The sequence below is a fragment of the Pholis gunnellus genome, assembly GCF_910591455.1.
Source record: "Pholis gunnellus genome assembly, chromosome: 11".
Classification (NCBI taxonomy): Eukaryota; Metazoa; Chordata; class Actinopteri; order Perciformes; family Pholidae; genus Pholis; species Pholis gunnellus.
The window spans coordinates 11,621,051-11,637,293 of NC_136538.1; the positions used below are offsets into that span (position 1 = coordinate 11,621,051).

The window sequence follows — 16,243 nt, forward strand, 5'->3', positions numbered from 1 at the left end:
TGACATATACTGTATAGTTTGACTGCATTTGGATTTACATTTAAAGGATGATATATACATTTTCAGGTTCAAACTTGTACGTTGGGTTTCTACTAGAACATGTTTACATGCTTTAATGGTTAAAATAAACTTCTAAAATAAACTTTATTTTTCTCATACTGTTTGTCTAGAGAAGCCCAGTCTGCTCTGTTTGGCTTGTAAGAAAGTTATGGTATTTCTCAAGCCGTGGGTTAAGATACTTATACGGGGGGTCGGTATATTCTAATGCAGTGTTCCTCAACCTGGGGGTCCCGACCTCAGTGGGAGTCGCAAGATGGTTGTGAGAAAAAAAGTTGAATTAAATACAAAATATAAAATAACGTATTTTAGACTGGGGAACACCAACCTGATTTTTCTGGGGGGTTGCGACTTAAAAGGGTTTGGAACCACTGAGCCTGCATGTGGGGCAAATCGGAATGGCTTGTTGACAGTTTTGTAATGCACAGAGTGATGAAATAAAAGTGCAAGAAATGTTCATTAATAGTGACAGAAAACAAATGAGGCTCAGAAGCTGGGTAAGAATCACAGGGCGATTATTTTCTACATCATCACTTCAGTACCATTTGCTCTATATTCATTAGCTTTATTTAATATACACACACACACACACAAAGCAGCTGGGTACATGACCTCTTTTGAAAGATGTACCTTTCAAAGAGACACAATCAAAGGGTTGTAAAACTGCTTCAGTCTTAGAAATGGTGTATTAATGTTTCCTTGGGAAACAAAGGTGTCTTTGAATGCACCAAATCAAAGACCAAACAGATAACAGAAGTGAACACGTCATTTAAAGGGCGGCCATATTTGATTTACATCATACTGAGAGTGGCAGAAACCACCCAGAAGGACAAAAAAAAATAGAAGATAATCCAAGCTAGTCTGTGTAAAATGTAAACGAAAATGATGCTTTGATATGTTCAAGACTTAATCAAATGGAGGCCAGATTAACCATTAACAAATTAAAGATCACAAAAAGAGTTATGAAATCCATATAATGAGCACTTTGCAGTCCCTTACTTTTTTAAAATTGTACTAACTACAGCAGCAAACTAGTTCTGACTACTTGTAGCTAACAGTTAATGCCACATAATGATAATGTATGTAGCTGCTGAGATACAATGCAATGATGAGTATGAAGTATATCATGCAGTAGAATGTTTCTAATATTAAAGAGTAATGCTAGTTAATGTACCATTAATTCTTTATCCCTTCAAATGCCTTATTTGCATTTGTTCATGTTCAATTAACATGGATTAGAATTTTGAATTGTACTGCGATTTGACTAAAGCCAACCTTGTCTAACACCGTACGTTTTCTTGTAGTTTACATAAAATGAAAGGCATTTGCAGAACATTTGCTATTTCTGCTGCTCCTTACATGTCAGCTTTGCGAGATGTCATACTTGAAATTCAAATAACCAGAAAGTGCAAAGATTACATGGAGCTTGGTTACTAAGGCCACAGCAGGGCCACAGTTACCAGTAATGAACACTTTGCCTCGCGCCGAGAGAGGGAAGAAGGAGTAAACGCCGATACCGGCTCACTATATGCTTGGTTGACCTCTTGCATAATCCAATCATAGGTTGATATACTGTATATAAGACTATAATAACAGATGAACTCAGCCATGGGAGCTTCAATCCAGAGTGTTAAAGGGCAAGATTATACTAGACTCAGGTTTACCAGGTGATTTATTCATTTACGTTTCTATTTGCATCTTTTAGACTCGAAAACAACACAGTTACGACAGAGCTCTTCCACATTTTTACGAGGCATAACTTTACACAAAGTGGAAAATCACTGTTTCATCAGGTGTTTTTCAGAGGAATGCTCTGTTGCAGCCATAACCGCCCCTCACAGTGATGCCGCAATGTACTGAACGCACCCCGAGGACACTTTTACATCATTGCAGCAAAGTATGTTCTCACTTTATTTTTCAAATACACTGTTTTGTGTGCAAAAACTAGAATTACAAACCGCAATGTCAGAGGATAAACACATTCCAATTGCTTTCACTGGAGGCTCTACTAAAAGAGAGCAGGCCTAGGAAGTTTAGACTAGCTCTGGTGATACAGTATTGATTTAGTAATCCAAAGCCATCTCCCAAGTGCTTCTGATTTATCTGTCACATTTCATTATGGCTCTTGTACTCTGAAGCTCTTTCTCTTTTATACAATACTGCAGAGAGCATCTAACCATCTATGCCTTCTGTCTTGGCTGTATGGATAAGACTCCCGCAGCAGACTTTCACTAATTTGGTGGAGTGTGATTTGCTCATCTTACTGTGTTTAGAGATCTCACACTGATGCTGCAATTTAGAATTCCAGGAGATCCAGAGTAAATGAACCATTAAGGATTATTTAAGGGAACAGCAGCTTTATAGCCATAGAGAGCAATTCAATTCTCTACAATATATGACAGAAATAGTGGTTCTTCATTTGAGTGAGGACTTTGTAGGTTGCTGCTAAATTAATGCTGGAGACTGTCTCTGGGAAAATGACAGCATGGGTCGTTTGTTCTGGCAGTGAAAAGAATCAATGTTTAATGAGACTTTCTTATAACAGAGCAAAGCACGACATTTCCCCTTAATGCCAGTCTTTTCTTTCAAAACTTTGACCACAACTTTTTTAGTTGGTCCACCGCTTTTGTCCTGGATGAAATATTATAAATATATGACTAGTGGATGGATTGCCATGGAAGTTCGTATGGACATTTACGGTCCCCAGAGGATGAATCCTACCAACTATGGGGAAGTCAACATTTTTGGTTTGAGTGATATATCTGATAGATTGCTGTTACATTTGCTACAGATATGCATGGCCCCTAGAGGATATATTTCTAATAGATTTTGGGATTTCCCTGACTTTTCATTAACACCAGGTTAAAATAGTAATATGCCATATACTTTTGATGATACTGCAATGGTATTTCAACCAGCCTCAGCTGTGCTTTTTAACTGATTATTGGCAAATGTTAGCATGCTCCGCTAAGATGGTGGCCTCGTTAATATTACCTGCTAAACATCAGTATGTTACAATTGCCCATGTTAGCGAGCCGACGTTAACACTGCTAGCAAAGATGTGGACTCCCATGAGCGCAATCTTCCCTTAATCAAGGACTTTTAGTTGCCAAAACATAACCAAACCTTAACAAATGGGATTATGATATTGGTTGGCCTTAACAACAGTCTCCATAGATGGTTTTGCAATTACAGCAATAGCAAAGACAGTGGATGCAAGCTATTCGACAGACAATATCCAGACAGCTAGAAAATCACATTTGTGTCTTAAATCCAATTTCAGAACTAGCTGTCCACACTGCTATTTGTAAGTGATTGATTAGGAATTGTATGTTCAGGCATCGTTAACCCATCTGCGCTGGTTGCTATATTAAGGGCTTAGAAGATGTGTTGGTGGCAGACCAGAGTCAGACCAGCATGCAGCAAGCCAGATGAGGGATCGAGATAGACCGTCTCTCTTTATGCCATAGCAACATCTAGTTGAAGTGCAAAATCCTGCCACCACACCAGACAACAGTGACAGATGAGTTTAAGATGTGCAGCAGCGTTGGCAGGCTAACCATGCTCTGAATGTGACATCAGTGTTGGGTGCTGGTTGTCAGTGGTCTAAAGGACAGTTTGAAATCTGACTCAAACAGGCAGACTGACACACACCATGTAGAGAAATTCTTCTCAAACTGGTCAACGTGGTTGAAATCTGATTTGTAAATTAGGGTCCCATGTGGCCAGACTTGATGAAATAGTCTGACACCAATCTGGATTTGCCAGATTATCATTGAGAAGAGAGAACAACATCCATCCTCAAATGTTCATGGAGTTACATGGATTTAGAAATGTGAGTGCCGTATAATTATGATTCCACTGTTTTACAAATTATTAAAATAACACCTGTCATCAGTATTGCATGTCACACTTTATCATTTCCGTCTGTGAAGTGGACAGAGAGCTGTAGACAAGCTGACAAGCTGGCGCAAGAGTGTAGCAGAGTGATAATTTCTGAATCTCATTCTGTTACATAACACTGAATACCCACAACGCTCCATGGAAAGGTTTACAAAATGTCAGCTGTTAGATAGTGATTGCCATTGCTGAAATATCCCACCATGCATCTGTAAAGCATTAGTTCTGCCATTTGAAAGACCCTTCCTTCAAAATTCTGCATTGGTAATTTTGACAAAATGTTGACTAATATGTACAAGTTTGACTAAGTTGTTTGTCCCTTAGTACATTATGTTATTATTATTATTGCTTTATTTACTATTTCACATCTAAAGAACTTCTCCAATGGTTATCTCCGCCAAGGGATTATGTATGACTTTATGCTAAAGGACAAAATGACAAACTGAACCGAGCGCTGACTACAACGGAGGGCAAGAGAGCATCCGTTATGTGAGACGTGCCTGAAAACTTGTCTGATATGCTTGCGGTCTAGACGGATTGCAATTGTGTATATAATTCATTCAATCAAACATTAAAGCAGCGTTTATTGCAGACACATTTGGAGGAGTTCGGCACTCTACTGACTGCACTTTTCTAGTTTTCAGTAATACTGTTTTCGCATCAATGTGAAGGCTTGGTTTTAAAGGAAGTTCATGATTTTTCTCTTTATCCTCATTACTTTAAATGTAATCTTTCTACTCCGTTCTGTTTCGAGTTTTAAGCAAATACAAGAAGAAACCGTGCCAACGATTTTGATGGACAAATCATTCTGGACTCCTTTTATTTCTAGCGTTAGGAGAAGGTCTATTGGACTATCTGGGATTCAAGGAAAATCATGTGAATGAGTGGTATTCACCTTTATCTCATGCCCTTGATAATAAAACTGCACTCCACAGTAAATACTTCAAAAAGCAGTTGTCAGCACTTAAAGTTTAATAGATGTTATATTTATAAATCTACTACTTCAGTGTATGTAGCTTCTATGGTATGAATGAATAATTATGTCTTCTTAAGTCCCTGGGGAATGTGTACATATTACATGGTGCTGTAATGTGACGATGATTATGTAATTGTGTATGCTGCCCTAGATCATAGTTTACCATGTAAGTTTAAAGGCAGCATCCATTACAGCTACACGAAGACACTTGCCATACTCGGCACAGGGACAGCTACACTAGCCCCTTGAGAAAAAAAAAATGGATTTTGCCTCCACTTTACCACATAGACAGTATCTTTGAGTGACAGACTCATTTGCCAGGTTTTGTGGGTGGATGTTTATGCAAATGCCTCTCCTCTGTGGGCTGAAATAGCCATCTAGTGACAGGCCAAAACTAACTGGGTTGAAATACAGGAACATGCTACTGAGAGGCTGAAGGCAGTGCATCATTTACATTAGCACACCAAGGGCTTTATAAAATGTACCACATTAAGCCGGCCCACGCAAAAGTTAAAATATGATTTTCTTAACCTATTTTAAAAATAAATGATAAGAAATGTTCATGACATCTGACGGTGTTTATCCACCCTACGAGCTTCAAAAACTCTCCTTTACAAGTGTAAAGCAGAGCTGTATCAGACTCGTGAATGTTTTCTTAGAAAGATGAATAGAATGGTTGCTGAGGCCCACTCTGAATGAGTTTGCTTTGTAAATGGATTTGTCACATGAGAATCACTATTGTAATTGTTCAATGTTGTTCTTTACAATGAACTGAACTGTTCCTTTCTGCTGTGAAGCAAAGATACCAAACCTTCATTTCACACTCAGCTCTAGTTGGAAACAAGTTCATGGTGTTCCCTCTTTTCCCCTGAATGAGACTGCAGAAATAATTCCCTTTTTTTTATGGCAGGAAATCAGAAATGACGGTTACTACTGAATTATGCATATAATGGCAGTGAACAAATCTAATTTGTATAATAAGAACATGAGACGCTACTCTTCATCTACAGAGACTCATTACTTGTTGTTTGCATTCATATAGAAACCTTTTTGAAGTCAAAGGAAACAAGAGCACAACAGTGGCTGTTCCTTTGATTTATAAGGTCCACTTATCTTTAACTCATAAATTTCAAAATAGAGACTGGATGCTTAGATGTCAAAGCCAGACATGCGATTACAAATGGAAATGTTTGATGATAAGTATGCATTGCTGTTGTGGTGATGAAACAGCACCGCAGCATACTGTATGGAGCCGTTGACAAAGAACAGCGTCAGCTTCAGCCATGCACACACTACGGGAAAATAGATGCAGCACCACTGCGCTACATGAAGAGACGAAGAGATAAGTTCTCTGCAGTAGAAAAACAAGATGGTCTTTCAGATAAAGTGCTTTATCAAAGACTTATTCATTGAAAATAATTTATTACACAAAACAGTCATGTGCATTGCCATAATCTCACAAGACAACATGCCATGTGTAAATATCAGATTTCTAAAAAGGGGACGATATTTATGTTAACCTATAGATGCATAAGCACGACACATTACTTAAATGTTTCTTTATTTGTAATGTCAAACATTTTAAACAGTGTAAACAAACCAGCCTCGGTTCAACACTTTCCCTGTCAATGCAGTAGTGGTTTAGATTTGTTGGGTTATGTTCGTTGTATTTAATGGAAAAAGCTGAAGGAGTTGAATAAGAGCTTGAGTGGTAAGCAGTCATTTCAACAAGAATTTATGAGTAGCTGTGGGAGCTGGTGCATAGCGTGGATATACAGGCACACAAATCTACCACTGTTTAGAATTCTTAACAACATAAATGCATTCAGGTGGAACACGCACGCTATTAAATCAGATATGCACGTTTCCTCATTGCTTGCAGGACTATAGCGGTGATGCGCTACAGTTTTGAGGACAAGAGGTGTGGCTGCCTCACATCAGAGAATTAGACACTTCATTATGTACCCCGTTACTCTGATTGCGATTCCTGATGTAATATGACATTATTATGGGAGAAAACTGCTGCTCACACATTTTATTACAATTGCAGCCTATTCATTGTCGGCTGTAAAGTTAAAAAAGTCCGACTTGTCCTCCATGACACTACACAAGTGATGGAGATGGGCTCTGGGTTGAGGCACTAAATCAAGAAATGTAGGTTTGAGCCTTTCTGGGCAATTTACAGGTATTTTGCTCTGATATGTAATTATCAGTGTCAGATTGTACTTAATCAAGTTCTGTGCTTAAAGGTGCAGTTTACGGTATCGGGAGTATTAATATAGCAGCATACAGTTATCATTCTATTTTACAACAAAAGAAATGCAAGCTCACAGAAAAGGTGAGCATATGCATGCCATCCATAAGATGACTAAAATGTCCACAGTTGAAATGATGATTGGAAATAGAGTCCATGGAACCAAGCCCAAGTCAGGTCGCAGAACGCCCAAGACGAAGGCTAGAAAACTGGAATCCTTGCAGATCAAAGGACCATGTACAATGCAGATCAAAGGACCATGTATAATAAGGTTCAAAAGACTTGGTTCCTAGGTTGACACTCCTCCCTCCTTATATGTTAAATACAGTATCTCCAGATCTTAAGAAACGTTGGGCTTTGGACATTACAAATTACAAGAAACCATGACATTTTGTAATTTTTTTAAGGCAAGGAACGGAAACTGATTTCCACTCTCACATGATTACCCTTTTTGCTATGACCATACCAAACATGATGGCTTGTTGTAATGCTGTAAGAAGAATCCAAGAGTAGTTGGAGCAACGCGAAATCACAGAGAGACTGTCAGGGATTACTCTAACGCACCGGATGTAAACTGAGGGTATAAGCCTGCCATTGGCCGCGCATTTCACGAGGCATTCCGCCCAGATAGCGGAAAGGGAGATATCTATTTTGAAAGGTCGCTGTCGCTGCATCCTGTGCTTACCGCAGCGATTGGGATTGGTTTAAAGAAATACAAACAAGCCAGAGCATCTTTTCCCCCCAACCAGAATGATGATGTGTGGAGCCATACCTTTCTCTAGCGCTAGCACACTGCCGTGGAGATAGGACTGTCTATGGGAGACTAGTCAGGGATGAGCTGTCTGCTGTGTATGTCGCTGTACAAATGAAAAATGTCATCCAAAAAAACTCTTGAGCTTGGGGCAGTGACAGAAAAGATGACCCATAGTTCCGTCATTTGAGTGACATTTTAACTTAAAATGTATTAATGAAGTCATTTTCTGTATGTAGCCACCAATAATCTTGCAGTGTAATGCTTTCTAGATGTCTGAAATCCATAAATCATCTCCACACTTTTTTAAATTGTCTTTCAAGTTTTTTTCCAGGCATCCTTTGAGCAGTTCAGCTGTGGCCACACATGACTTTAATTTACTCTGAGGCAGGTTGCATTACACAGTCTGAATATAGTGGAGAGTTATCACTCTGACTTCCAATTGCCGTGCTGCTGAAACAGGGCCTCCAGACAAATCCATGTCAAATGAACCACAGTGTTCACAGCTGATCTGCATCCACCCCACAGCCAGGTTATCATTGGTAGCATCAACGCTGGTCTTACAATGAGCATCAGATGTACAGTAGCTCTAGTTAGAAATAAGGAACATATCAAAATAGTCAGGATTGATGATTATCAATATTAACCAGAATTGGACAAAATACCACTATTTTATTTTCAGCTTTAGGACAGGCAGCAACCTCCGGTTCTGAAGAGTGAAGCCTATGGTAAGTTCCTTAAACTTGCATTCTTTCTAATAGCCATCAGGGGGCGACTCCTCCGGTTGCAAAAAGGAATCTGATTGTAAAGAAATCTATGAGAAAGGGACCCTTCTTCTCAATAGATTTCAGTAAACATTGTAAACATGAATTCATGGTCTCGGTCACTGGTTTCAAGTCTTCATTAATGCAGCATGATAGAAACGGCATACAGCGTTCGGCTGCGGCTCAGCTCCACCCTCTTCTGTCACTTCTGGTTGCAAAAAAACAAGATGGTGACAGCCAAAATACCAAACTTGAGGCTTCAAAAAGGCAGTCCACAAACCAATGGGTGGCATCACGGTGACTACGTCCACTTCTTATATATGTTAGTCATCTGTCCATTGCTAAACTGTACATTATATTATTTGCTATTTAAAGCCTGCTGTGGATTGACAACATCCATAAAGGACCTCCCAATAATCCGATTTTTATTTAAATGTTGCTCAACTATGATTGGTATACAGAAATACATAACACCACCCTTTGTTCTGACTGAGCCCAAAACTAATTGAAATTTGGCAGATAATTTTATTGTTCATGTTGGACCCCATCTCTTGTTGTAATAGGCAATTTGGGAAAAGAGGTTTTCAGGGCCCTTTAATAAAGCAATTATCAGAAAGTGCTTCTTGCTATTATACATAACTGTACAACTACTCGTATTTATCTTTTTAATCCTTTAACTTGCGTGGCAAAATAAAAACCATGCCAAGCCACATGTGGTGAACCCTATAGTTTATTGTATCATCAATTTGTAATGGTTAAGAAAACGTAGACTTTTGTGGTTCCAAAGAGACCATTTGCATCCATCTGTGGGATTGTGAGTGATTTGAGCAGAACTTTAAACATGGCAACAGTTTTTGTGGTTTTATATTGCTGTGTAAAATGACTTAGGAGTCACCTCAGAGCCTCATGAATTTTTATACCCAGAAACAGAGACTTGGGCCAAGAATATACCATTTATACATGTATGTGTTTGAGCCATGCAGAGAAAAAAACTGCTAACTCACATCTAGACTCCATTATCTGTTCCAAAGAATCACAGTCCTCCAGATCGTGGTCTAATGTTTGACCTAATTTAATCAGTTTTGTGTACGTTTGACAAAACTGACTGGAATCGACCCAAAGCTGTGTAATTGATTACGCCATAAAACGTAATCATTCCACACTCTGCACTGTCCTCTTTTTTGACAATGGCTGGCCCTCGTGCTAATTCTCAGGTTCCTGCGGTCTATCATGCTTTTTGCTTTGACCTTTCATTCCTTAACAACTTTCTTCAGCATTTCCATCTCAACGCAGCTGCCTCGGGAGGTTGAATACAGAAGATGTAGCTATAAAACCAGGCAGAACATTCTTTATCTTAAAATCCAAGAACAATATTAACAATAGGCCAATAGGTGGAATCATCTAGCCCAGGGGGAGTCGGGACATGGGATATTCAAGATATTTACTATAGCTAAAGACAATTATTGCATGTCTAAGATTAAACAGATTCTGTGCTGTTGAGCTGAGCCTTCTCCTTCACTGAATTGGAACTAAAATGGCCTCCAAGTGTACTGAACAATGGGGGTGAGCATAATGCAGTGTGACTACTGAGTGACTTGACTGAGATCCAAAGTGAATAAAAGGCCTCACTATGTGAGGCAGCTAGGCTGAGCTGCTGCAGTGCTCAGGACTTTGGCGGGTGACAGTGCATTAGAACGCTTCACACACATTTCATTTGCCAATAAAATCCTATTGCCATTTTCCACATGGCACATGCTCTGTGTCGTCTGTAACGGCAATGATCAAATAAGCATCTGCACAAATATGCATCCGCATTTAGTCTTGCAGTGGATATGTTATATAATATGAAAACCTTTGGTATTTGCCGTAATGACATGTTAAATTACTTTCCCTCTTGTCAGTTAAGTGGTGGTTGACTTAAATGATCCTTGTCAAATAAAAACATGTTGCATGTAACAGTCAAATCAGTTTTCTAGAGTGAACAATTTTCAAACCAAACAGAGCATCGGATGATGTCATAGTCATTGCTAACCCACTTCTTGTGATAACAATGAGTTTAGAGGCCCACTTTGCAGACTCATAAAATATTTATTTGAATATTTTACACACATATCAGATTCAGTTCTTTGCAGCGTAATCGGGTTTGAAGCGAATTATGAACCCTTATCTCCAGAACTGTCAACTGTCCCATTTATCATCTTTTCCCACTATAAGTCAATGACAACACGGAAATGGGAAGTGGGGGCAGAGATGGGCGCAGTTACATGAACTGAAATATCTGACAGAATCAAAATAATGTTTGATGATAAAAGATCACCCTTTCCATATTAAAAGAATATTTGAAATACGCTTTTCAGTGGCAATATTTTAGGGAACAGAAAGGTGTACTGGAAAGATGTCATATAATAGTGAGGAATCTGGACATGAACGTCGCTGTTAAAGGCTTGATTACCAGTGAACATCTCAGAGGATAAGCAACAAAGCACATTTCTCTCAAACAATGAGACTCCTTGACCCTGATCCTTAAAAACTGGCAAGTTCCAACCAAACCAAACAAAGACTGAGACAAAGACTTAGCCAAGGGCAGAAGAGCATGCTGAGCCACAAAACAAGACAATGCCTCATGATGTTGTTTATTTCCTGGAGCCAAGTGCAATTTGTGGATGATTTGAACGGTGCATTGTGAATTGAGGATTTGAAGCTCCCATACATGTAAACAGCAGCATCTGCACAGGATTGGACAGGGAAGGGTAGATATCTGTGTGAGAACTCTCAAATGTCTGGTGGTAGTTTCTATCTGACAACTGAGTGCCTCTTGATTCATCTTTTCAACATACATGCACCAAGGACGTTTAAATAGAAAGGAAAATGAAATAAGATCAGATGCACATCACCAGGGCATCAACGAGCTTATTAAGGGTGGGGAAAAATAGATTCATGTACAAATTTAGATTCTTATCTTCTATGAATCTAAATCAAGTCACAACTTCCAAAGATCCATTATTTAAAATGTTGTTCTGTACATACTTGAACATCTATGAACGTCTATCTTGCGGCCAGCCAAAATGAACCTTTTTCTTTTGTTTGAGCTCCTCTCACATAATATTTAGTAACATTCCTCAGAAATAATTATTATAATCTGAAGATTGATAAAAAACCTCCATCTCCTGACATTTTGGCATTTGGGAACAAATCGGAGACTGTATCTTTAAATGCTAAAACTCATCGAGAATTGATTTTGAATAAGAAACCGGGACTCCAAGAATCGAAATTGTGAGAAACCGAATGATTCACCCCCTTAGAGCTAACACAGACAGTCACTCATTCACCTTTGGTCAGCTCAGAGTCATCAGCCCACTTGACTTACATGTGTGGGATGTTGCGAGGAGAAAACCCACACAAATACAGAACACAAAGGGAAAAAAAAAATAACAAAGAATGAAATCTGTCTTGCTGTGAGTGCCACTGCGCCACTGTGCCGCCTCCTTTTACAACTTTTATTCATGAAATGGAAGAATGTGATAAAAATATAACTGCATAAATGAGTCACCCGAGTAGTACATCTTTTTAGGATTTCATTTTGTCACTGTGGTTTTCAAAATGTCACAATATCAAGGAATGAGGTCTGTCCTTTTGTCTGCATAATCACCTTAAATAGTTAGAGCTTTAACCTTTAAAATGTTGCTATCCTCAGTGTGTGAAACACTGGAGGGGCATTTCAATGGCACGGCTGGAGTATACAACCTCCAGTCCTGCTTTTCTTTGATGTGCTCTGAAGCCGTCCTCTACCAGGAACTGAGAAGATCAAAGACAGGCGATTTTATCAAATGGAGCCCTTGTCGACTGTTTGTAATGCTTTATTCTTCATCAGGAACACCCACTCTGTCACCGTGATGCCACAGGAGACACAGTGCTCTTTTAAACCCAGTGGTGATCTCCCACGTTATCCAGATGAAAACGGATTTATTCAAACCTCCCATCAACCGACCCTATAAATAGAAGCTTGTGGAAAATCTTCTGAGAGGAAAAAAAATAAAAAATAAGCTGTGCTCTTAAGCTGTTATTAACATGCTGATAGAAACATGTCAAATGTTATTTTGCAGCAGACAATTTTCTGTGGAAATAAGCATAATACTTCCTAATAAATTGTAATGTGAATACGAGATTCTCTAGATGATGAAACTATCCAACAGAAACACACAGCTGAGTCATACTTTGTGATGTTACTTGACTGCAGGGTGAGTTGTAATGGTAGATTGAATCAGAAACTGTATGCATTATTGCTTAAGGGCTCTAGTGAAAAGGGTGGATGAACGATACTCCAAATGAGTTCATCATCCGACTTGATGGAGGCTAGCCACTTAATAAATCATGTGCAAATTTGCAAGAGTAACTCTTATAAAAGCATTAAAAACACCTTAGGTGTAGTGGCATCGAGGTATAATATTTCTAGAAAAAAAGATCTTGTATGAGTATGTCTCTAAAACATGCTTTAAAAATGTGATGTAGCAGTCTGCAGGAGTCAATCAAACAGCTGAACTACTGCAAATCCAATGCTCACCTGCTCTTGATTTAAAATAACTGCCACCTGTTCTCCAGGGTGCTGTTGTAGCAACTGTTATTTTGATAAGTGCCACAAGGGAGATAGCTCCATAACATTCCTGCTATCATTACCCCCCCCCCCAGAAAAAATAAATCTAAAGGTTGCCTCATTATTTTTGGCTCAGTGTGCTGTGATGAATGCCCCTCCTTTATGTCTCACGGTAAACGCACCTCACCTCTGAAGTATGCAGCATATTCCTCTGGGGTTTTTCTCTGCTATCTGTTAAAATGCAAGCAGCTATGTGTCAGGAAGGGCTCCCTTTGTAATTTAGAAGGCTACACAATTGCATTAACTACAAAAACTCCCCCTTGCTACCCCGTGTCACTAATGAACAGAATCATTATGACCTTATCATTACCATTTACGATTGACTGTTCATTGAGCTGTCTACTTGTGAATGTGTATGCATGTATAGGAGTGTAATGAATGCACGTTGTGCGACATTCAGGGAAAACATGGTGCATTGCTCTATGGCAACACAGGACAAGTAGCATCCCCATGAAAATACTAAAACCCTTTTATTCAATAAATCATTTTGAATTATTAAAATGTATTATTAAATGATTATTAAATATAAATATTAGTTTCATTTTAAGTTGCTACAGATTTTGACTGAGCACTAAGCTCTTTAAACGTATCCCTGACTTTTAAATATTGCATCGCATGAGCAATTTGTTTCAAACTGACGCTGCTGCATCCGTCGGTCGTGCCATGTGACGTAAATGCCATCAGAAACCGTAGGATGCGTTCATTGCCCACTGTTGGTCTTTGTTAGGATGACAACTGACATGAATGTATACCACAAAAAAATATATATCTTTGGATTTGCAGCCATTTTAACTCTGTGCTGATGTGTAGAGAAAAAAAAAATAGCCATTTTAAATTCACAGCAATGAAGCATTTTGAATTTAGTCCAACCAAAATAAAGAACCCCTGTAGATGGTTTGGTTTGTGCTGCTGTGGTCATTACTACACCCAACTCCTCTGGCAGCTTTGTTCTTGAAGTTGACGTATTTCTGAGCCAACTGCAGTCTATATATCTATGTGTGCTCTTTGTTTCATGGGCCATCACACTTCAAACATGCAATAAGGGCAGAGAAGGGAGTGATTGACGTGCACGTTTGACATGATTACTATCGTATCTATGCATATAGTCCATTAACTCTACATCTATTTCAGCATAAAGGAGAAAGATGTCTCGATACTCACCTTCTTTAGGAGGCCGTTTCACTTCTGCACTCAGATTGCAGATCTGCCCGGCTTGTAGTTGGGGTGACAAGCAACCCTCTGTTTGTGGATTTAAAGGTAAAACCACGTTGTTGAGCATGAGCACGCTCTCTGATTCTCCATCGCCTAAATGCTGAGGACATGTGCATTTCGTGTACACGATCCCACATGTCTCCACTGTCCCTTTCTCTAACTTCAGGCAGTTTTCCAGCCACGTACAAAGCACTTGACACCCAAACTGGCTGGGGCTCGCCTTATTCAACACCAAAAACTCCACATTAGACTTCTCCTCCTCATCCAGCTTCTGTGGCGTCAATCCGTTGTAATCGTAAGGGAAAACTCTCCGTAGTTGAACGAAATTCTTGTCATACAGCAAAAACACATAGATATTCTTCGAATCGCACAGGTACACTATAGACTCGTTGACTTTAAGCAACTCGTTGATCTTTTCGTGTGAGTAATGGTCAAACTGATAAGCAAGCAAAGAATATTCAGAGCAGCTCAAGTCTCGCTTGTATAGCTTCAGGTAGATGCTGTATTTGGTAGGGTCTGGATTCTCCAGCGTCCATGTACAGTTTGTATAGTTCTTAGGAAACATTTCAGTCACCGAATATGATCCATAAATGACCCCCTTGACCAGAGTGGAACACCAATAATCTTGGGCACCAGTTAATCCAAACATAACCAGAAGATAGGTGGAAAATATATAAATCAACAGGTTTCGAACAGCCTTCATCCTATGTCATTTGGCCTGCAAGGAGAGATGGAGAGAGTCACACAAAGGATTTTTTTAAAGCAGAGGACAAGCACATCAATCATACCTGATAGAGAGCATCCATCAAGGCCGATTGATGTGCTTCACACATTTCTTATCACAGCCTACCATAGAGATGGAGGGGGGGGGGGGGGGGGGGGGGGGGGGACACACACACACACGTTAACCTCAGCAACATGTCTTTTGCATCTCCATCCTGCCTCACTCATTACTATACTTTGTGCGAACATTGCCACCTTGTGGCTGCTTCGGTCGTTATTTATTTATTTATTATGGGGGGGGGGTGCAATAATGTGAGTCATTTAGATATTATTAATTGGGTCGTATTTGGTATGGCACAATCCCTGGAGATAAGCAAATATAGCTGTTTAGAATATCTGACATCTGCAGACGAACAGTGAGAGGGGTCTTCAAAGTCAGTGCAGTCCTCACGAGCTGTGAGATGCAACTGCTCATTTTACGCAGTAACCAGGATCTGTTTTCAAATCAAGCTGTGTTCTTCGTGATTTAGCCTGTTTCCTCACACGACGCTTAGATAATGAGGGGAAGACAAATTCACAGACTGAAGATGTCTTTCATGCGTCCGCCTGGTCACCGTGGCTTCTCTCCTTCTGCGCGCTTTCGGTCCACTATACGCGACCTGCATGTCTCCGAAAATCAGGGCTTGACATATTTGACAATGCAATTTGATAAAGAGCCAATGTGTGTGCGAGTGTGCGGTGTGCGGTGTGTGGGTCTCTCTCTCTCTCTCTTTCTCTCTGTGTGTCGCGCGCCTAAGTGTGTTTGCGTGCGTGCGTGCGAGAGGGAGGGAGGGAGAGAGAATGCAATGCGATGTCCTGATTGCTTTAATCCTACAGGCAATGCAGCTGTGAGCAGTGTCACAGCAGAGTGTGCGAGTGTATGTGTGTGTGTCTCAAACTGTATGCATGTGTGGGC

The 16,243-nt window shown here is 39.7% G+C and overlaps 1 protein-coding gene across 2 annotated transcripts in view; it reads right to left on the reverse strand.

Annotated features, from left to right (window-relative positions):
* adgrb3 (adhesion G protein-coupled receptor B3) overlaps positions 1–15,268 on the reverse strand; it is a gene marked incomplete at both ends in the record, with an annotated part of 105,328 nt that extends 90,060 nt beyond the window's left edge. For both annotated transcript variants that reach the window (XM_079169416.1, XM_079169415.1), the window contains one exon: positions 14,515–15,268. In XM_079169416.1, coding sequence (XP_079025542.1) covers positions 14,515–15,268 — 754 coding nt within the window. The remainder of the gene's footprint in view (positions 1–14,514) is intronic.
* Positions 15,269–16,243: the final 975 nt, after the last annotated feature.